The sequence below is a fragment of the Mastomys coucha genome, unplaced genomic scaffold, assembly GCF_008632895.1.
Source record: "Mastomys coucha isolate ucsf_1 unplaced genomic scaffold, UCSF_Mcou_1 pScaffold7, whole genome shotgun sequence".
In the NCBI taxonomy this organism is placed as follows: Eukaryota; Metazoa; Chordata; class Mammalia; order Rodentia; family Muridae; genus Mastomys; species Mastomys coucha.
In genome coordinates this window covers 36,924,564-36,948,167 of record NW_022196913.1, presented here as the reverse complement: position 1 = coordinate 36,948,167, position 23,604 = coordinate 36,924,564, and the positions used below count along the sequence as shown (strand labels likewise).

At 40.2% G+C, this 23,604-nt stretch overlaps 1 protein-coding gene across 5 annotated transcripts in view; it reads left to right on the top strand.

Annotated features, from left to right (window-relative positions):
- The window catches only part of Mylk4 (myosin light chain kinase family member 4), a 103,373-nt gene that overhangs the window by 63,225 nt on the left and 16,544 nt on the right, over window positions 1-23,604 (top strand). For 4 of the 5 annotated variants that reach the window (XM_031358078.1, XM_031358080.1, XM_031358077.1 and 1 more), the window contains 9 exons: window positions 10,500-10,578; window positions 10,898-11,309; window positions 12,459-12,748; window positions 14,633-14,738; window positions 17,293-17,386; window positions 17,468-17,577; window positions 18,876-19,017; window positions 21,848-21,918; window positions 22,699-22,827. In XM_031358078.1, the coding sequence (XP_031213938.1) occupies window positions 10,500-10,578; window positions 10,898-11,309; window positions 12,459-12,748; window positions 14,633-14,738; window positions 17,293-17,386; window positions 17,468-17,577; window positions 18,876-19,017; window positions 21,848-21,918; window positions 22,699-22,827 (1,433 nt within the window). The remainder of the gene's footprint in view (window positions 1-10,499; window positions 10,579-10,897; window positions 11,310-12,458; window positions 12,749-14,632; window positions 14,739-17,292; window positions 17,387-17,467; window positions 17,578-18,875; window positions 19,018-21,847; window positions 21,919-22,698; window positions 22,828-23,604) is intronic. The other variant, XM_031358081.1, reaches the window with a different exon arrangement.

The window sequence follows — 23,604 nt, the reverse complement described above, 5'->3', positions numbered from 1 at the left end:
ATCTGGCCTAATCTTGTCTGCTATTATGCCCACTTAAAAACCTTTACTCTGAGGTATAAATAACACATACAAAAAGTACATTTTGTTGAGTTTAGACATGGGTAACACCCTTGATGCTATCACTTTGGACAAGGTCCTACCTAAACTTATTCATCAACCCCCAAATTTTCCTTGTCTTTATTTTCATGCTATTTTTCTTCAAATAAAAACTGTTACCAACAATGTGCTTCTCCACAGAGGATTCTAAGCAGAGCATAAATTAAGGCTTACATGCACACTACAGCAAATGGAATGTTGAGTTTGTGTACTCCAGTCACATTTAGAGATAGGGACACTTGGGAAACTTCGTTGACTAAGTCTACAGCAGAATTCTGATTGATGTCACTGATGCAGTGAAAGACTGGTCTTAAGCCCAAGTGGAGATCTTGCCTCCTGAGAAGTGGACATGAACTACAGATGTTAAGAGAATAAGTACAGACTGTTTCCTTCATAAGCTATAGCGTCATTCTTAACTAGGAGCCCCTCCACTGGGAAGTCCTTTAAAAGTCCATGGCAAAGCACCTGAGGAGTGCTTTATTGTTTCAGAGCTTTAGCATGTGCTTATTCATGGTGTCAGGCTTTCATCTAATCTCTCAGCCATTCTGTGATTTTATAAAACAGAAGGGACAGTAGAATTACACACATGATGTTTTCCTCAAGGCAGATCTTTCTACATTGTCTAGGCTAGGCTAGTCCTGAACTGTTGGGCAAAAGTGATCCTGCCTCATTCTTGTGGATAACTGGGACAGTGGGCATAGTACTTCCATACCTGGCTGTGAAGGACTTTAACAAGAAAATATAAAGACATTTATTTCATGCCTATTTAATGTTAGCCTAGGTAATGTATACAGAAGTTTCATCAGCTGTTTTAGAGGAAATAGCTACTGTTTGCTCTTGCCTTCTGGAAAGAATATTCGATAATCATAGTGAACTGAAAGTGGCAGTAACCATGACTAATTGAAACCTCTTCTTTCTCACCAAAAGCACTCATGAAATGTCTCTCTGCACTAATATGCTAAAGGAGTAGCATGTTGAAGAAGTGTGTTCAGTGCAGAAATGTGAATAACAAATGAACATTTGCAGTTCATGTTCTGATTTTCATTAGAAATAAGACATTTGTTGAGAAGGTGGCCAAATGGTGAATTAGTTTGAAAAACCACAGTAGAAATAGAGTTCCAGATGTTAGTAGTGACACAAATATTTGTAGTCTAAGAAGACTATTGTTTTTATGGAGGTACAGATTGGCAATTTTCTCTACATGAATGTTCTTTGGGGCACATTTATAAGAAGAATACAAGTTAAAAAGCTTGTTTCATTGTAACCGTGTTGACAGAGTCAATCAGTACATATAGACTTACTTTTTACATACAAGGATTCCTGCACCTGTAGCTTCAACCAACTGAACATTATGGGGACAATTTTTGTCAGCTTTGAACATGTATAGTCATTGTCATTATTTCCCAAGTGGTGGAGTATAACAACCACTCATCCACACAGCATCACATGGCATGAAACAGCATCAGGAAGCTATAGATAATTGGAACATGTGTAGTTTCCATCTAAGGGCTACACCATTTGATGCAAGAAACTTGAACATCTGTGGATTTTAATGTCAGTAGAGATCCGGGGACCAGTCTCCTTCAGATACCCTGATGACTGTATTCCTAGTTCTCTGGAACTCACTCTTGCATGATTGCACCAGTTTTAATGTTGATTTTCTAAGAGAGCCAAATCTGAAAGTCTGTAGACCCTGAAATTACTGGAAAGTTCTAAGCATGATATACCCACCATTGTCTTCTTCCAGCTTCTGCTGGGAATCCTGGCCATTGTCAGGGTCTGGACACTCTGAGACCTTATTGGTGTTATTCCCAGTGTTGGGTCCTCGAATGTGACTCTTGTTGAGGTCAGCAGACAGACACAGACAGACAGACAGACAGACAGACCAGCACAGTGTTGTCAGCCATTTTCCCATTCTTGTTGCCTATCCTGTGACTTCATGTACGTAAGAAATTAGCTGGTGAGATCTTTAAAGATGGAAGCAGCATTAAAACCGACTCATAAGGCCATCACAAATATTTGTGTAATTTATTCACACTAGTTTATTATATGGATTTTCTAGTTCCATGTTCTAAAATTTTAATGTGCATAGAAATGATCTGAGGGCTGGTTGAAATGTAGGTTCTAGGTGGTGGGGGCTAGGATTCTGCTTGCTTTGTTTCTTTGTTTCTTCTCCCCCCTCCCTCCCTCTGTCCCTCCCTCCCTTCCTCCTTCCCTCCCTCCCTCCCTCCCTCCTTCCCTTGTGCTGGTGACAGAACTCAGAAGCATACATGCCAATCACCTCTGTACCTTTGGGCTGCTCTCCTAGCCCCTGTTTGCATTTCTAGTAGGGTTTCAGGTAATGCTACTGTTGCCAGTACACAGACCCATGTTGAGTAGAAGGTTGCAGACAGCTAAAGGATTAATGTATTTAGAACCAATTAGGTTTTAAACTGTTTATTTATTTACTCAGTGCTATGTGTAGGGTATGGAATGTGTATGGTCTATGATTCTGTTCTCTCCTACTATGTGGATTTCAGATACTCAGTTCAAGTCTCTAGGCTTTACCAGCAGAGCCACTTACCAGATACCACACTCCCAACCCTAGCCATTAGTTTTTATCTAGGCTTCATATTACATATGCCAAGTTTAGTAACATTTTGAAGAGCTTTGTAGCTTCTCATTGCTTTAAAATGGTAGCCTTCCAAAAGCCATTCTGCTTTGTAGTATCATAGTATTTTCTACTTGTAGGTAACATGCAGAAGGCAAGCCATTAATAAGTTAAGTATTTTGCCCAGTTAGTCTTAGTTTAGATCTCTGAGGTCCCTACCATCCACAGGATGATACATCCCCTCCACTAGAAGACACTGTGTTCCTACCCAGGCTTTATCAGCATATGCTACCACAGAGAGTGGCCTGGGAAATGAGGGTTCATAGAACAAATGCTTTGGGTAGGAGACAGGAAGTGGAAGGATAAAACTGAGTCTAAAATAAAATGCACACTGAGAACACTAAGTGAAATGAACGCTCTTAAAACTGTCCGCAGTTGAAGAAATCAAAAGCTTTATTGGGTGATGAAAAAGCACTGTAAACTTCATGTGCAAATCTTCCAAGATTCAGTCTTGTGTTGTACAAGAAGAATTTTACATGTAAGACTCGGTTTAACCAAACACATGCAAAGCAGTGAGGATTCCCTTTGAATTTGGTTTCTTTTTTTTTTTTTTTTTTTTTTTTTTTTTTTTTTTTTTTTTTTTCAAGACAGGGTTTCTCTGTGTAGCCCTGGCTGTCCTGGAACTCACTCTGTAGACCAGGCTGGCCTTGAACTCAGAAATCCACCTGCCTCTGCCTCCCAAGTGCTGGGATTAAAGGCGTGCGCCACCACCGCCCGGCTTGAATTTGGTTTCTTATACACTGGCCCACGTTCACAATTTCTTAAATGTGACAGTGCTGGTTTTGACATGTTCAAGTGTTATCCTGACACAGAATTCCAAGGAGACCAAAGGCTACCATGACTTATACTTTTCAGACTTGTATATAAAGCTCAATAAATCTGTGCCCTGTCTGATGATGTTTCTCCCCATCATCTTCAGCCCTTCCCTGGCTACTTACCACACTGTGGCTAGGAGCATCCAGGAGGTCTTCAGACAGAGGACCAGAGGCAGAGTTAGGGATATTGGCTTTTTTATTTTATAGTTCTCCTCAGGTACCCATGGATCACTCTGGGAAGGGGGTTTGGGGTCCCCATGGTAGTGCTTTGGATGGTTTCCACTTAAATTTTGTATACCTGGGTCAAGGGTGAGAAAGAGGCAGGGTTTTTAGGTACTCTGCCCAGATGAGATGGGAGATGCTTGTAGCTTTTATGGGAGTAAGGAATGAGCATCTGAAAAGTAAAATGGGCTTATGGAAAGGGAAGGACAGACTGGTGGCTCACAGGATTGCAATACATACATTCACACAACTGTGAGTGGGGTGAAGAGGACTTCAGGGTCTGAGACCCACCTCCTCTACAATCACTTTTATTAGAGCCATTAGGAGCAGGGACCTGGCATTCAGAGCCGAGTTTTTTTTGTTTTTTGGAGCAAAGGAAAGCAGATGTAGAGGTGGGGTGACATGCAGGAAAGTCATCATCTGAGGGAAAGACAAGCAAAGGCTAAGCACTATGCATTCTCTGTAACTTTATTTTCTTCAAATCATATTTTTAATGATGGTTCTTAAATGCTTTAACCTCCCTTGTAGCCCACTACCCACTAGAGGTAGTAGATAAGAAAGGACTTGGGAGAAGTGGACCTGTTTGTAAAGGTCCTTTGGAGCAACTTCTGTCTGTGTTGTTTGGAAATTGACAGTTCAGTTTACAGGTTAACAGGCAGTGGCAGCTCTATCAAATACATTATGGATACACCAGTAGTCCAGTTCAGTAGAGTTGGAATAGCAACAGTGGTGACATGACCTAGCAGAGACATCCAGGATTTAGCCCCAGCTCAAATCAGCAGAAGGGACCAGGAGGAGGACCAGGAGGACCAGGAGGGACACCAAGGAGATATTCTTGGCTGTGCCTCTCTCAGGGAAGTGAAGATCAGTGAAGACAAGAGACCCAAAAGTGTTGCACAGCTAGCTATACCAGCAAGCCAAGCTCTGTTTTTGTCACTCCTTTGAGTCCTGTTCATACCCTCTAAACATCTCGTGTCTTCCATGTGCCTTGCCTCAGCTTGGGTCTTGCCTCAGCATGTGCATCCAACCTGCCTGAGTTCACAGAGTCCCGACAAATGGAACTCAACTATGAAATGTAAGGCAGACTGATACATTCATGTAGTTAGCAAAGATCCTTCATCACATTCTTGCTTTAGCAGAACATCCTCTCTTCTGTGCCTGCTTCAGCGACACATTCCTTCATGAGTCTTCCTTAGTCTTTCACCTGTGTCCACTTCAGGAAAACCATCCTTCTCCTGTCTGTCCCAGCAAAACACCATCCAACACACTGACTCTCCGAAGAACCCTTAATTTCCACTTTAGTTCTCCTCTGCAAGGAGGGAAGTAAAAATAAATGTGAGGAGATAAGGGATGGGTGAACTGGCTGCTCTTCCAAAGGACCCAGGTTCAATCCTAGCACCCACCTGAGACTTAACAATGTAACTCCAGTTCCAAAGGATCTAATATCTGGCCTTCTCGGGTTCTAGGCACACATGTACTACGCACACACATATACCCAGGTAAAATACCCATACACATAAAGCAAAAATAAATAAATTTTTAGAAAGAAATGTGGATATTTTTTATAATACAGCTTAGTGTGGGTCAGCCCATCAATCTGGTATAAGATATGTATGACTAAGTACCCAGTGGGACTAAACATTAGGCGAAAACTTATAGTTGCTTGTTTTAAACTGATTTTTTTCCTAAAATTGCCAGAGATAGGCTGGATAATAGCATGGGGGGGAACATTCATAGCTGTGACCTATATAGCCTGTAGCCCAATAAAGATGGAGTAAACACTGGGGGTCTACACTCTGTCCTCTGTGGCCAGCCCCAGCCACTGGTCTTTCAAAACCTCTCCAGACATACTGTGCAGGTGGGCTCTGGGCTTTAGGTTTGTTCAGCATGCATGAGGTCCTAGGTTTAACCTTCAGTGAAAGAAAAAAGACAAAAAAGAAAAAGAAAGAAAAAAAAAGGCCTTTGTCACCAAGGAACAGCCAAAGAAGATGTTTGGACCAATATTATGAAGTGCTGGCTTTCTCTGCTGGAGAAGATTGAAGACCGCAGTTTCTTCCAAAAAGTAGAACCTAAAATTCCATATTAACATTTTCATGTATCTTTATTTGACAGATGGTCTAATTCGACTTCGCTGAACTGGCAGCTTTAACGTCAGACCCCTGCAGTTCAGTTTTCATGGTTCTGAATGAAGCACTGTTCCCTAATTTGTGGACACATCCACTGGCTTTCATTTTCTGGGCAGGATTATTTACTCAGGGGACTGATTCTGCTTGATGTCATCCACAGCTCAGAGAGGAGCCACTCCCTCAGTTCTGAGGTCAAGGCCAGCACTTTCCTTTCTAGATTCTGTCAGTGAGACCCTGTCTTAGCTTACCTGATGGGTCACCACAGCCCCCAACACAGGCTGTGCTGTAGAGGAGAGAATTCCTCCTGTCTACCAGAGACATAGGGCGTTTTCTCTGTTTTGTGTACCAGGAATTTGAGAGCATCTGCAGATCAAGAGAAATAGATTGATTTACAAATGATCTCTCAAAGTAATCTTTTATCAGGCTGGTGAGATGGCACCAGGTATAGATACTCTACACCAAGCACGGTGACCTGTACTCAGTTTCCAGCCCCCACATGGTAGAAGGAGAGAATCAGCTCCAACAAGCTGTCTCCTGACCTCCACACTCTGCTGTGGCACACCCACTGTAAACAAACAATAGACATAAAATGTAAAACTTAATCCTTTATACTCAAATAGGAAAGTGTAGGTTCTTTTACTATTTTTCTAAAAATCATCCTCTTTATATTCAGGAATTATTTATTCTCAATTCTCTCATTAAGAACTTAATTAAAATTTAACAAAGTCAGTTTAGATCATTATAACTTTGTTTTTATATTACTGGACATTGGGTTAAAATGACCAGAACTTGCTCACCATGGCATTGCGATGTTACAAATTTCTGAAGCAACTATAATCCCTAAATGCAGGGATATAATTGTCATGTAACATTTTGTTCTAAAGTGAAGCAATGGATATGAGTGTCAGGGATGCTCCAAAATGGTCCCCAGGGAAGCCTTGCTTTCCTGTGACACAGCCTAATGGCAGAACACTCCCACACTGAGAGACCCATTTCTGCAAGCGCTTTCTCCCTCCATTGCACCTTGCTTCCATGGGCATTTTTTAGAGCCATAAATTCTCTCATTCAAGTGCTAGAGAAACAAAAATAGAACATTCCATATTCCAGTTGGAGGACAGTGGCTCAACAACACAAAAGCTGATGGCAGTACTGTGGAGGTCTAGTGGAGTTTCACTTTTACTGTTATGGTGAAGGTTAAATACATTTTAGAATTAATTTGGGCATGTCCATACTCTCTCAGAGGAGAAGGGTATAGGCGTTCAGGAGAGGGAATGTGTGTGTAAAGTGAATAAATAAATAAATTAATGGAAGAAAAAGGATAGTTTTTACTGACTGGAGTGAAAGAAGGAGCAGGCACAAGTTGCCCTTGGGGGTTAATTTCCCTTTCATCATCCCTCACTTCTGAGAGAATTTGGATGTAGTCTTGAAGGCAGGTTTGAAGTACAGGACAAAAGGAACTCATGCCCAGGCAGTGGGTGCATGGTTGGCTCCTATGGGAGTGACATCCATGTCACTGAAGAGGTGGCCTGGTGTGACGTGTGTGATAAGCATTGATAATGAATGTGGGCATGCTTATTCTTAGAGACTTTTTTTTTTTCAAGACAGGGTTTCTCTGTGTAGCCCTGGCTGTCCTGGAACTCACTCTGTAGACCAAGCTGGCCTCGAACTCAGAAATCCGCCTGTCTCTGCCTCCCAAGTGCTGGGATTAAAGGCATGTGCCACTATAGTAACTCATAAATTATGTTTGTCCAATTTTACTAAAATACATTTTAAAACATGTAAAATATAAACTTAAAGAGTTGTTATAAAAAGAATTGATAGAAACTGGCAACGGTGTCCAAATGAATGGTGTTATTTTTTAAATGATGAATAAATGAATTTGAATGAAAAAACTCTCGTTCCTCTCAGGAATGCAATAAAGAAGCACAATCCTGAAAAGTCTTCTTCCCTTGTGTGATGATTGGAAAGTTTCAGGAATGTCTGGATTAACAGCACTGATCCTGACTACAACATAGTCATAGGAAACAAACGCCATTTTTAGATGACAAATAAAATGTATCTATAGACCTGTGTCCTATTTTAGGAACTCCTGTGGAGGAATGGAGATGAAAAATGACAAGGCTTTGGAATGAAGGCCCACTAGGGTGCTAGGTGCAGAGAGGAGAAGAAATACTTCAGCTTATTAGAGATGCTTCAGTTCAAAGTTCCTCTAGATGTCAGTATTACATAGGGAAATGAAGCTACAAACAGCCTGTGGCAATGAATGGAGGTTTTGCATTATTTAAATGGTAAAACATGTGTGATACAGAATTACAGTATGTCCTGCTTGGTGACTGGCTTCTGTGCCTTCGGCACTGACAGTTTCTGACCTTGGCTAGACAGTTATTGTCTGAACAGTTTGGACACAACATGCTCACATTTGCCAGTGGATACTTGTGGTCTGACAGTCTCTGCAGTTATATAGCCATACTCTTAGTTTCACATATTTGATCGGTTGGAATAAACACACCAGGTTTTCATCACTGTTTAAGCTAATTTTTGCTCTTACTGTAACATTTATGCCATACAGCTTAAAGCCCAAAGCATGGTGCCTACCAATACTCCAGACAGATTCATTTCAGAAGAGAAATTGCCAAAAGACAAATATAAAATGCCACCAACACAATTTGTTAAACTGCCCTATTTGACTTTTCAGAATTAATATTAAATTACCTTTCTCCTCTCTTCCAGGTTAATTCTAATCTTTTAACTAATGAACACATATATCTTCCTTGCTATGCTAATACGTTTATTTTATGGCCTCAACTGTTAGTCTTTTTATTCAGTGTTGCCTACTCTGCAGTAGATCCCAAGCAATACTAACTATATAAGTTGAATAAAATCCCTTTGTATACCAGAAAAATAGTATAGAATATGCTGTAATTAGAGCACAGACCAAACAGAAAAATGAGTTAGAATTCTGACTTCATTATAAAAATGTGGTTGATAGTCTCTCTCAAGGAGTTTCTGAGAATCACAAGTGAGTTAACCATGAAAAGTGGCATCAAAGAATTTGTCACAGACTATCTGTGTCCAATACATATTAGCTATCATTACCATCTTCATCATCATAATCTCCATTATCATGATCACACTATCATCATCATCTTCTTCATTTATATTACTATCATTACACTACCACCTCTGTTGCTCCCACCATCACCATTACCATCACCATCACCATCACCATCACCATCACCATCACCATCACCATCACCATCACTTCATGATGTTTCTGGTCTAAGCACCACAGCAGTCATAAACCCACTATTTAGTAGGAAACAGATTATCAAAAACAGTTTGGTGAAATGTTACAAAGGATGCTGGTATTGTATAAGTACCAACTTCTGTGCTTATATACAGAAATAGCAAGTAGTTTCACCCAAGGAAATTGACTTTTTTTCCTGCCATCTCTGTATTTGCACTTAAAAGCGAGAGGCTGTCTATATCTTTGATCTCCAGCCTTGGCTTTCTATAATGTACTAAATGTGCCTCCGTGTTGTGAGTTGCCCATCTGGAAGAAGGAAGCTCTCTGAAGTATAAGCGTATTTGCAATTTGTCTTCATCCCTACATTCTGCACTTTTGTGATATTTTATATTTGCAGAACTCCTGGGGCAAATCATGTAAGAGGAGAGACTGATTTCCTGTGGCTTCATATGATTTTATCAATTTATAATGTATATCTTCGAACTTTTGTACATTAGCCTAAAGTCCACCCATCACATGGCATGTGAAAGGGTTTGTTAAGCTAACCCAAGGAAGCTAGGATTGTGAGAAAATTTAATTGCTTTGGAGAAAGGCATCTTCTAGGTGGAAATGCCCATTGTTATAAACCTCACTGCCTTCATGTCTTCATAGTTTAGAAAACTCACTCACATATATTCTCTGATTTTTATTCAATTTATATGTGAGCCAAACTAAGACAACTGAAGTGGAGGTCAAGAGTGGCCAACACATTATCCATACCCTTTAATGAAGTAAAAAAGTTGGGCTACCTTCTAAACACCATGACAGAGTTGCAGAGTTTCTTTGAAAATAGTGAGCTCATTTTCGTTGATATTGCTGTTTATACAGGGTTCCATTAATTCAGATTATTTCATACTTTATATGACTATCAGTTTCTATGCATTTGCCATCCATGGAAAAACTTGGAAAAATATTTCCCCTTACTCCTGAGAAAATTTAGTAATCTTTGGAAACATTTTGATTTGTTATTATTATTTTTTATTAACAACATTTAAGATAGATAAGAATAGAGTTGAGATATTTTTGCACAGCAGGTAAATATAGTCAGTACTAATGTATTATGCACTGTGAAACTAACTAAGAAATTAAATTTTAATTGTCTGAAGTCGGTTCTTTGGCTCTCATTTCTGGAAGGCAGGTTTCTCCTGGTGCTAGTTGGGAGAGGCTAGATATAATGCTAAACATTCATTGTGCTATGAAGCTCTTCACGTGAAGACTTGGATAGCCTATGTTGATATTGATGAAGCTGAGCAGTGTGCATGCACACTGTTGGTAACCTCAGTTGCTTGATTGTGTACCCACAGGCTGAGGAAAATGTGTGGTCCAACCGTGCACTACATGAAAGGACAATTGTCAAAGGAGGAAGGACATCAGTCCTCACAGGTAACATCTGTGGAGATTTACTAGTTATGGGGAAAGTTCTATTGGTACTCTGATTCAGAGGAAATCCCACATTCCTGAATCCTGTAGAAAGGAGTGCTGTTTTATTAATATCTTTATCTGATTGGGTTTGGCCATACCCTTGACAAATAAGAAAATCTCTTGACATGCAGTTATCAGTCAGCTGGGCATATTTTATTCTGCTTCGCTTCTGAAAGCTTAAGTATAATGTTAAAAAGGAACTAGAAGAGAGGTGCCATTAAATAAAGCCAAAATTAAAGTGTATTCTTCATTAAAATGTTTTGTGTTCTGTGACTTCTAGAGAGATCTGACCAGAAAGACCAATTCTCTTCTGAGAAAGAAAAGATAACCAAACTCAACCAGAAAAATGCAGAGAAGACCTCAGAAGTGCAGAGTTGTGTCATATGTCATGTGGAAAGGCGAGAGAAGATAGGATTTGTTCAGAGGAGTTCCACAGAGCTAAGAGAGAATGCAGGTGCAAAAGAGGCACCATGCGTAGAAAGTCTAGAGAAACAAGAAAGCAACAACCTGGGAGATAAACAAGACACTGAAGATAACAATGGAGCAAAAAATGGGATTTCTTCGCAGAAAGATTCCATAGGAATAGAAGCTGAGAACAGGGCTTCAAAGGCTGCAAGAGGGACAGTGCTGGACAAACACTCGACTGAGAGCCAGCACACTGAGGACAGGAATGGTGGCCCGTCCCATGAAAGGTAGTGTTGCAGTATTATATACCACAGTTGATATGTCTTACAGCTCTTTGTGTTGTGATATTTGAGGCCATTCTGAAAGAAAACTGAAGACAGTTTTAAAGGCAGTGTTTAGAACCCACTCTATCTTACATTGATTTTTTCATGGCTACATTTTGCTATTTCCCTTTTTCCTTGCCAATATTTTCAGTTATTCTCTTCTTCCTCCCCTTCTTTCCTTTCTCCCCTCTCTTTCTTCTGCCTTCTCTCATCCCTCAGCCCCTTTCTTCTTTCCTTGCTTTTCTCCATTGGGGATGGAACTCAGGGTCTTGCTCAAGCTGATCCTGAACTTCCTCCACGAGCTCCATCTGATTGTTTCTAAGTCTTAACACCAATACCAAGATCACCGTTTTTGATATCTTTAAAGGTCAAGTGAAAAGAATTCTGTCATTTAAAAATAAAGAAAAAAATGTCCTTTCTAAAGCTAAGAATTAAATAATGATTATGTTGAGCTGTAAATTAAAATCCCATCCTGAAAGAATTGGCCTAATCCACGCAATGGTGGTGTCTTCCCTTGTATTGTAGGAAGTAGGTAATTGACAAATTCAGTACAAATTCAGGAATTTTTGTATCCAATTAAACTTAGGTGCTCTAAGCATGATGTCTCTGTGTTTGGAATAAAGAGTATTGAAACACCTCTGATGCCTTTAAGACATGATTATTAGCTATAGTATAAAACATTTGAAATTAAACTTGAAGAAGTCTAAGTTTCAATATATTAACAGGATTGATATTGAAGTTCATCACTACAAGATATGCTTAGAAAGGCCTATACTTGCCAAAACATGCTAATTAAGACAATTCTTCCACCAATAATGGCTCTTCGGTGGCCGTCAACCTTTAGAGAGATTATTGCTCCTTTTCTACAATTCTTCTTCTATTAAGTTAGGTTTCATAAATGACCACTTTAGGGATCACAGTGAGGACTTTGGGAAACTCTGTTTCTGAATGTACTTAGATTTGATGCCCTCAACTGCTGGACTGGTTGTCTCCGTGTCACAGAGCACATTGTCTTCCCCAGACACTATCATGAGAAAGGTTCCCAAAGAGTTTTGACAATCTGAACATTTTCCCTTGAATCTTTGAAAACTACAAATATATCTTATTTTCCAGGTGCGTCAGTAATCTAAAGACCATTTCTACGTCAGGAATCCTTGGAAATTCAGCATCAGGATCTACTTTCCAGAATTCTGAACAGACAGAGTCTACTGGCAGCAGTAAGCGCAGGGTGGCAGAGGAATGCTTCCTGAGTGAGGACAACAAAAAGAGCAGGATAGATGTAGTGAGTACAGGGGAAGAGCCCACGGCTAGGACAGAGGAAACCAGACAAGCCAGGAGCCTGGATGATAGACTCCAGGATGGAATGACCACTTCTAGAGAGCAAGACCCGGCAATCCCACTGGGTAGGAAATGCCTTTTGTTCTGGACTCTTAAAGCGTTCTAACTATCCAGCAAAGATTCCAACTTAACTTCTCTTATTCTAACAGCTTTACAGAGACATACACCATATGAATGTCATTATTATATTTAACTTGAACAATCTGTGCATAGGCAAGAGAAATAGTCTTCTCTGTCTGTCTGTCTGTCTATTTATATATCTATCATCTATTATCTATTTATCATTGCTCTATTATCTATCTGTCTATCATCTATTATCTATCTATCTATCTATCTATCTATCTATCTATTATCTATTTTAGGTTTGTGAATATAATGTGATATATATAGATAGATAGATATAGATATACTGCCTATAAATATATGTGCTCGGGATGTACACCAGTACGGTGTGGAGGCCAGAGAAGGACACCAAATCTTCTGAACTATCATTCTCCACCATGTTCATTTGAGACTGAAGCTTGGCTTGTGGCCCTACCATTGGGTTTACAGGTACATTGCTAGGCTTTTACTCGGTCCCTAGGGGTCCAAACTCAGGTCTTTAGGCTTGCACACAAAGCTCTCTTACTCACTAAGATATCTTCCCAGGCTGAATAAAATATGAAGCAATGACTGCTTCCTGAAGAATTCTCTCATGATTTTTTTCCAAGTATATTTATGACATGAGAGGTAAATGTTTACATCAAATTAAATTTCAAGAGATCTGTGTTATCTGAATATAAAAATGCTAAATTAATTAAACATAATTAATAATTACAATTTGGTAGTATACTTAGAATAAGATACGTGCTTAGGAAATATGTATTAGATAAATGCCAAGTTTAAATAACTTAGCTGTTTATGGAGTCAGACAGTGGTAGCCCATACCTTTAACTCCACATCACTCAGGAGGCAGTGGTGGATTTCTGAGTTTCAGGACATCCAAGGCTAGATAGAGAAATCCTGTCTTAAAAAAAATTAAATGAATGAGTGAATTACTTAATTAAATAAAGAACATAGCTATTTCTACTCCCCTCTCATTATACCCTTGTTGAATGTATGTAGTAGCTGTTTTAATAATTAAATGGGGATGAGCAAATTCATGAACAGCAATGGTCATGGGAAAATAGAAGATCATTAGGAGAAATACTATTGAGTAGCTATTTATGTTAGGATTCATGTCGATGTGGACTATCACTTAAATATGTATGGTAAAAGGTGGAAAGTGGGAGAAATCGGATAGCTGTAGAATATAACTTGCATAGTTTTATTGGGTGTTTTACTTCCATTCAGGCAGGGAAAATTCAACTCTGCACTTTAAATGCCACTGAAATAAAGACTAAAACATTTTAAAAGAGTAATGTACAATATCAAATATTTCAGTGACATAAGGAAATAATTCATGCTTCTCTCCTTTTCCTCTATGCTTTAATTAAAATATGAATTATGCTAGGTCATTTTCCAAAAAGATGGATCAATTAATTTCTTGTGGTCAAATGAAAAATGGTCCTAGGCTTGGAAACATACAAGAAAAAAATAATTGAGGTGCTGGAGATCAGTACAAGAATCTTGGCCACTCTAGGAAAGTTCTTCTCCACTGAGCATCAGCACCAGCCCCAGAAATGTGACTGTCTTGGAACGTCAGATTTCTTGTTGGTTTGCATTGTTAAAAAGTGACCCTAAAAATTTGTGAATGACATTTCTTTTCAAAAACACCAGCTAATACATTCTTCAGTTAGAGTCCATTCATACATGAAATGGACATTTATGTCTAGTGTCATTGGGAATAATACAGGTGGCCAATTGTATTTCAGTTTTACATGAGCAGATTTTTACTCTGAGACATGCTGCTTGGTACAGAAAGGAGGGTAGACTTCTTGATGGACAGCCCCTCTCTTCTCATCTTACAGATGATGTCCCTGCTCCTGCTGCTCCATTTGATCATCGGATTGTGATGGCCAAACATGCTGCAGTTGACAGTCTCTACACCGTGAGCAAATCTGAGATCCTAGGAGGGTGAGTAAGGCTCTGCTTGAACAGCCACCCCTCAGTAAAATCAGGGAGATTTTCCTGAGGCAGAGCCCAAGATGCAGAAATGTTTGCTGGTTTTGACTTGAGAACTACAAACACTAAGAACAAACATCTCAAGAGATTTTAACCATTTTTGAAAAATGCCACGAGCCCCATAAAGTTGGCATGGTGACTATACTTCTTATTTAACATTGGCTTTATTTGCCATGGCACAAAGTCTGAGAGTAGGAAACACCTAGTGTGAGTCAAGTCCAGGAACAGTCTAAAGCCAGGTTTAGCCCCTAGGAGATGAAATGCATCAGATCCATGCATTTGCAGTGGCATAGATTTCATCTTTCTCTCATCCTTGCCATTTTTCCATTCCTGTTTTAGCTTTAATTGCTATTTCCACCAAATACAGGACACTAGTTAGTAATAAAGTGTTAGTAGTAGACATATTAGTAGTAAAGTATTCATTATGCAGTAGCTTATCTTTTACTTGGAGGAGATATTGAAACAGGTCAGATACCACTGGATTCTTGGCAGTTTTCCTTGGTTCATCTTCCTGTCTGGGGTGTTAGGGTACTTATATGTCAATGATGTCATTTGGGTTAAAAAAATCTCTCCCAATGTATATAAGAGACTATAGGCTACTAGGTTGCATTATTGGAAGATAGTGGCACCTTTAGGAGGTGTAGGGCATATCTGAATGAAATTAGGCAACCAGTCCTTGAAGGGAGTAATAGAAACTGTGGCTTCTCATTTTTTTCTACTCTTTGCTTCGTGGCTTCCATGAAGTGAGCAGCTCTTCTTCTGTCATGATGTGCCATGTTGCTGTAGGCCCAAAGCACCAGGGCTGGGTGACCATAGGCTGAACCCTCTGAACCCAAGAGTCAAAACAAACCTCTTCCCTTAGGCTAACTTGTGTATCCCTCATGTCTGTGCTCACCTAGCATGAGTCTGGTGTTCCAGCATGGATCTTTTGTGGTAGCCTCAGTATCAAAGTCTTTCTAGAATAAGTCATGTGAGAGCTTTAGCATCAAGAGATCACTGGAGTCAGACAATGAAGAGACATCACTGTTGACTAGGCACTTCTATGACTAGTGCTAACAAGAGAAAAAGACATTCCCTTATTCATGGTTACATGGGAAGTACTTGGGCCTGTGTTCACATGTGCCAGCACAGAGGGCCACTATAGTGAGTGTTGGAATCTAAATAGCCACTTATGTACACTCATAGTAGTGCAGAGTAATTTTGGGTGCTACTACCCCTGTACATGTCAAACACAATCACACTCGTCTCTGCAGGTGACAGGAATATGGTCTTTTTCTGGTTCACTATGTTGTTATGGAAGATTCCCCTTCACTCTCTGCCATGAAGCCACCATGCACAGAGCAGAGACCTATGCCCTACCTTACTTTATTAAATAAGCATTAAGGGAAGCAAATCAGGTTGTCCTTGTGTGTATACACTTCTGAACACAGTTACATAAGTGAGAAGCTATATATTCTGTTTTCTATTATAATGAAATACTGAGGCTGGGTACTTTGTGATGACACAAAGTTCATTAGTTTACAGTTCTGGAGAATTAATAATGTGTTACCAGCATCACTTGGCTATGGTTGCATCACATCATAGTATATCAGGGGTGGGGGGACAGAGAGAGCAAGAGCTAGAAAGCAGGAAAGAGAGGAAGGGAGAAGACAAAGGAAGAGAGAGAGGAAAAGAAGGAGGGAGGGAGAGAGACAGAGACAGAGCAGAGACAGAGTTAGAGACAGAATGAATCCTATAGAACAGGAAGACATAGAGCAATTGGAGTTTGTTTTGTAACTACTCTTTCTTGATAACTAACTAGGGCACTATACGAACTATATCAGTTCATTCCAAAAACCTTTAGTGACACAATTACTTACCAATAGGTCCTAGCTCTTAAAGACTCAACACAACTATCAACACCTCTGTTCTGAGGACTCAGTTTCTACCACTTGAACCTATGGGGACACATGTCCACAGAAGCAGCTATCTTATAAAGTATTAAGTTGATATCTAAGCTAACATAAAGGTCTTCACTGGGGACTCATTGACTACAATATGTACTTTTGATTATGATTCTATGTGAAAATTGTTATTTTATTTAAATGCAGTTCTTAGAATGATTTTAATAGCCCTGACCCATAGGTTGTATTGTTCATATGCATACCAATTCCAATTTTCTACATTCATATGTATTCAGAAAGTTTTTTATTATCTGCACTAATGGTTTACAAATTTTAGTATGCCTATGAATTAACTGAATGTACTCTGGGGCCATGCCTTCTTGCATGCATAGGGCAGATGCTGGCCCCTGGAAACAGTATTCTTAATGCTCAATCTATGAGGGGGATCTAGGCAACCCATAGAACTCACTTTGGCCAATGCTATTCTAAATAGACTAGATGTACTTGTAGGCTTGCTCACTCAAGAGACAAATGCCTAGGCAACTCATACTGTCTACCTGGCAGGGGCTGGTACAGGGCCCTGCAGACTACAGTGCCTAACTGAACTGTCTTTTCTTTGGCAGGGGGCGTTTTGGCCAGGTACATAAGTGTGAAGAGAAAGCAACGGGCCTGAAGCTGGCAGCTAAAATCATTAAGATTAGAGGTGCAAAGGACAAGGTAAAGGCTGTGGGAGGTGAGTCTCTCTAATCTGGACCAGTCTCTAATGACCACACTAATGGACTCTTTCCTTCTCCTCAGGAGGATGTGAAGAACGAGATCAGTGTCATGAACCAGCTGGACCATGTGAACCTAATTCAGCTCTATGATGCTTTTGAGTCGAAGCATGACATCATCCTTGTCATGGAGTAGTAGGTGTCCTCTCCTGCTCATCCACCTTCACACACCTTCTGCACAGCACTCATGACTCAACCAGAACCATGGGGAGTGCACCTCTGGATCTGAGTTGCTAGAGACATGGGATCTTGCCAGGGTCAGAAAGGAAATTGCTGTTAAGTGAAATCTTCCAGTATACCTCACTGATGAGACACAGCAGGACAAAATAGATGCTATGTCATAAACCAAGGCTGAACTTTATTGTGGGCAATCTAGAGAAAAGTGGTTTGTCAACTTTGTTTCCCTCAACAATTACTTCCCTTATCCTCAAGAACGTGTTCTAAAGCCTTTAATGGCTGACTGAGATTGATTGAGCCTATAGGTACTTATATAACCATGGTAAATATTAGCTTATAAGCTAGTATCTCATCGTAAAATGAAACAATTATGACAATGTATGTTGTATGAATGTGGTCTCTATCTCAGAATATCTTGCCCTGCACTGATTCCAGATAACCATGAGTAGCTAAAACCTAGAAAAATGAAGCTGTGCATGAGGGGTGGTTAAGCACTCATGAACATAAAGCACATGCCCAGCCTCTGATACTAGGCTAAGCAGCTTCATTTGAGAACCACTTTTGTAAAGATTCAATCAGCTCAGGTGGAAAGTGGAGTGCCTGCCTAGTGTGTGTGACGCCCTGGTTTCCATCCTAGTCCTACCAGTGACCACCAGCATACCCACCACAAAATGCAAGTAGTTCTAATTCTGAACAGACATGAAAACTCAGTTCATTTTTATTTCAGTTTTTAAAACTTATGAGTTTTATTTGCCATGGTATAGAAGGCATTTGCTACATAAAAGTATTTTGCCATTACACTTAATCTAAGAACTCAAACTATGAAGAAGACTGTCTTACTTTCTGTTAATACTGTAATCCCACCTCAGAGTGTCCTTGAGTCCTCTCCATCCCCAATATCTGCTAAGTGATAGAGATATGGACTCACCTAGAGCTGTAGCCACCAGAGACAGGGACTTTGAGACTTTAGTTATGTGACATTGAAGATCATATGTACATAAGGTGTACTGAAGGTATTTAACACAAGACTCATGTAACCCATATGGCAAAGAAGGGAAGGAAATAACTGAACACATGTGAACGGGTATGCACACGCACATGCACACGCACACACATGCACATGTGCACACACACACACACACACACACACACACACACCTATGAAAGGACTATAGGAACTTGGGCAGCAATTGAGCACAAGAAAGGCATGTGGAGTTTAGAGAGTCAGGACTGAGTTTCGCCTCTTCCCTCTGCAGTGTGGAGGGCGGGGAGCTGTTTGACCGAATCATTGATGAAAACTGCAATTTGACAGAACTGGACACCATCCTGTTCATGAAGCAGATCTGTGAGGGGATAAGGTATATGCACCAGATGTACATCCTCCACTTGGATCTCAAGGTAGAATATGTTTTTCATCCTGTGAAATACAAAGCCTTGTTAGCTCCTCTCTCACATTGTTTGGGTGACCTGTGAAATATGATGTACCAGCTTTGAAAAGTTGTATTGTCTCTGGTCATGTTTTCAGGTATTAGGAACAACCTGGTTCTGCCCGCCCCCTCTCTGAGTTGCCTTGCTTCTTTACCTAGCCTAGCCATGAACTTCTGGGCTCAAGCTATCTTCCCAATTCAGCCTCCCCAGATGCTAGGACAGACTCACCACCTCGCATAATCAGGATTTTTATCTCATGCTCAACTTCTGTCACCACCTTCAGGGACTATTATTTGCATGTTCATCTTTGGAGTTTTTTGTCGAGGTTCTTATAAATACCTACATTAAATCAATACAGGAGGGCATTTCCCTAAACATATAGAATTAACCCAGCTTCATTCTCACAATATTCCTTACTCCTCACTATCAGAGTCCATGGTGGGAGGATTTTAGTCTTCAATTCCCAAGTTGTATCTGCCCTTTCCAGATATTAAAAATCCCCAGTAGCCTCTTAAATTCTTCCAGGAAACTCTGGTTTGGGACTTACGTTCCTCTGAGTTTGCTTAACACTAAGTAGAAGCCATAGAGAATGGAATGCAGGCCTGTAGAAGGTGGGGCTACAGAGATGGTAGTCATTCACAAGTCAGAAAGCATGAGGGAAGCCAGTCCACTTCCTTCCCACTCTTTATCTCTCTCTCATTATGAAGTCTCCGGGAACTGGACTGTAAATAGTTCTACATAAGCCAACAAAAGACTAAGCCCTAATAACCCTGATCCCGTCTGTTAGACTTAGCATCATAAAGTACATCTTCTTGTGTGGCTTGATCATTTTCTCATTTCCCTGTTTGCACAGCATGACAGTGAGATAAACTTGTATTGTATGTAACATAGCGTGTATTGTAAGTCTCCAGGGATGGTACAGCTGAATAAATCTGGCCCCTTAAATAGGTTTCCATGGGCCTCTCTTCCTAGAACTTGGCTTCCCTGACTGTCTTGATTTATGTGCCTTGCCTTTCCCATTCACTGTTGCACAGGAGGAGGAAGGGGGGATGTGGTACATAAAATGACAAACTCAGAGGTTAAAAATCATTAGCAAGGTCCTTGGCCATGATGAATATTGTAATGTGCATTTTCAAGGAGCACTTTTGTTCACTGTGGAGATTCTACAGATATCCCTAAAGGGATTTGATTAGCAACTGGAGCCAGGAGCTGACCTATCATAAATAAAATAACTCCATCTGTGGCTTTGTAACATTGACGGAAGACTTGGAGTGGGCAGTTTTAATTATGGTTTATATATAAAGATAGTAATGAAGGTGACAGCTGGATGGGTCGTGAAGGATCTGATTTTTTTTTTCTCAGAAAGCTCTTTGGGAGGAAAGACTGAAGATATTGAGTATGCATCACTACAGGGGGTTGAGTGATGACTTAAAAGTAATTTCCTTTATAATCCTATTTTCTATAACTATTATGTGAATGTGGATAATAGATATTCTTTAGTTTTAGTATCATAGGAATTATCCTTTTAAAGTGCCCTCAAAGATGACTTGTTACACTCTGCAAAAGCATTTTCAGGATACCATGGTATTCTTTGATAATAGGACAGTTTTTACTTGCTCAGCCCATTATTTAAACACATCTCCAAATGCTCTAGTACAGCATCCACTGCAGTGTAAAGTGGCTTTTACTCTCAGGCATCTGTTTTAGAGGCATTTTAGGAAAGGGCTTCCAAAGATATTACACACAACCAAATGGATGATTAGATATTGATATGGAGACACTACATCATTGCACAAAGTGTTCTGGGTTTTTGCCTTGCTTGGACCTCCTTCCCACCAGACAGGATGTGGCAGGGGGCGTGGTCCCTATAAAGGATGGGGATGGAATCCCGGGCACCTGGCAACTTTGCTAATGCCCAGCTCTTAGTGGAGTTGAAAATAGGATTTTAGAGTTCTTGGCACTTCCTTGAAAATGGCATTTCTTGTTTTATGGATGACCTTGGCTTTAAATGAAATTACTTATTTTTCCCAGACTTAAAGTTTTCTATCCCAGCAAATACAGCTACATCTGCAGGACATTCCAGGAACACTGAGTAGTAGTGCTTGATTTTTTTCCCCCCTCCCCTAAGCCTGTCAGGTTAGCAAGGCCAAGTTTTACTAGCATCTAACTCCAAGGGAACACTTAGTCAAGGACTTTAAGCACTGTGGCAGAGCTCAGCAAAACCTTGGAATTCTGGAGGATGAAGAATGAACAGGAGACAAAAAGCCTTCCTTTAGCATGCGACGTTCCCATAGATAAAGCACCAGAGAAACATCCAGAGGTCAAAACTGGTTGCATTATATTGCACATTCAGTGTGGTAGTTTAACTGAATCAGTCCATTTCTCTTGGAACTCGTAAATCTTGAGGGAAATATTGCTTCAAGAGGGAGATATACTTAATACTCTAACAGGAGGAGGGGGTCTATCAGCTCTGAACTGGCCTACACCACTCTGTTTGGAAAGTGCTAGAGCAGCCTCCTTCTCTTTCTCTCCTCAAGAAGGCCCCTGCCTGAACTCATGCATTATGGCAATCTGTAAAACCATGAAGAGGGACAGGCAGGGTAATGCAAGGTTGGCAGGCTACCCACAACCTCATCCACCACATAATTAAAGGAGAAAATACCCACACAGACAAACCAGCCCCCGAGTGAAAGGCCTGATATGTTTTTCCTGAGCATCTTGTATTTTTAGTTGTGGTTCAAGGACAATTTGAGTGAAAGATGGTTGTTTTCATTGCTAATGTGTCTCTTTCTCCTGGCAGCCTGAGAACATCCTGTGTGTGAATCGGGATGCTAAGCAAATAAAGATTATTGATTTTGGATTGGCCAGAAGGTATGTCTGCTTGGATGTAAGTACAGGGATAGAAGCAGGGGATGGGGTGCATGCTCAACTTTGCAAAGACATAGCCGATATGCCTCAGATCCCATGCCTTCATTTAGAATTAACTTAATGAAAGTCTCATTTACCCTAATGCTGTCAGATCTGAGATTCAAGCACTGAGAAATAGCTACAACACATCTAATAAAAAAAGATGAGAAATGAAACTTCACTAGTTCAGCGAAGTTTATTAAGTTAGAAGTTTATTCATTCAGAATTTGTGTTTATCTAAATGTTTGTATTTGTTCCATTTATAAAGAGAAGTCTTTAAAATGTTAGTAGTTTAAACAAGACTAGAGAAGGGTCTGGTTTCTTAGTAGAACAGAGAATTTACATGGGTATGTTGACAGCTCAGTGTGCTAGTGAGCAGAAAGCAGATGCTGGGAGTCGTGGCAGCACCTTGTCAGTTTGAAAAGGTTCACGCCAAATGCACATGAAGCACTGCATCAGGGTATCGGTCATGGTCTGTATTTAGATGTTCCAATTATTCAGAGTAGATGTCTCACAGCTGTTTTAGAATATTAAGGTTTTATAGGATTTATTTTTACTTTTGAACACCCCCAGAATATTTGGGTTTTTGACATTATGCAATTTATGGTAAAAGTTTATTTATTTTTTAGTTTGCTGTATAACTGAAGTTAATTTTATCTTATAAATGGTGCCTGTTTTCAATGTTCATTAGTTTTGAGTTTTGATTGACATGCTCAACTCTCAACTTGGTCCCCTCAATTTCAGATACAAGCCCAGAGAGAAGCTGAAGGTGAACTTTGGAACCCCAGAATTTCTTGCCCCTGAAGTTGTGAACTATGATTTCGTCTCCTTTCCTACAGATATGTGGAGCGTGGGCGTCATCACATACATGCTGTAAGCCAACTTCTCAGTTTCTCTCACACTTATCCTTAACGAGTGAATGGTCTAGGAGGTTTCACTAGAATGAAAGCGTTGACTGAGGTATTCTAGAATAACGCTGTGCCATCTCCTGTTGCTTAGGTTCTGTTGAGTCTTACAGTTGAAAGAAGTGAATCCCTTTCCCCATTGTATCTAGGGGCAGAAAAACATATGTATGTCTTCTCCACGGGTTACCTTAAGTCCCAGGATACCACCAAGAGCCCTAAACATTGATTTTTAATAAACTGTAGGTGTTGATCTCTTTGGATTGGTATATACTCATCTGCTTAATGCACCTCAGCAATGGCATTCTGGAGTTTGCTTTCTGGGTATGCATGCAACAGTACCTTGCCTTGCCAGCTGTAAAATACTTGAAAAGAAATTTTATTTTATTGTTTGAGATGTATTCAAGTACAACTGCAACCTTCTTTGCTGCAGTTGCTGGATTGGGGGTTGGGATGAGGCACATAGGCAGGGTTCTGGCTGCAATGATGGGCTATATATTTGCAGTTTATTGCTATTTTCCTACTTTTATTTTTAAATAGCAAAACCAGAAAGCATCCTAACTATAAAGGATTCATGATGGTTTAAAAAAATACTCACCCTGAACCCTGTGCCTTGCAGACTCAGTGGCTTGTCCCCCTTTCTGTGCCTTGCAGACTCAGTGGCTTGTCCCCCTTCCTGGGCCTTGCAGACTCAGTGGCTTGTCCCCCTTTCTGTGCCTTGCAGACTCAGTGGCTTGTCCCCCTTTCT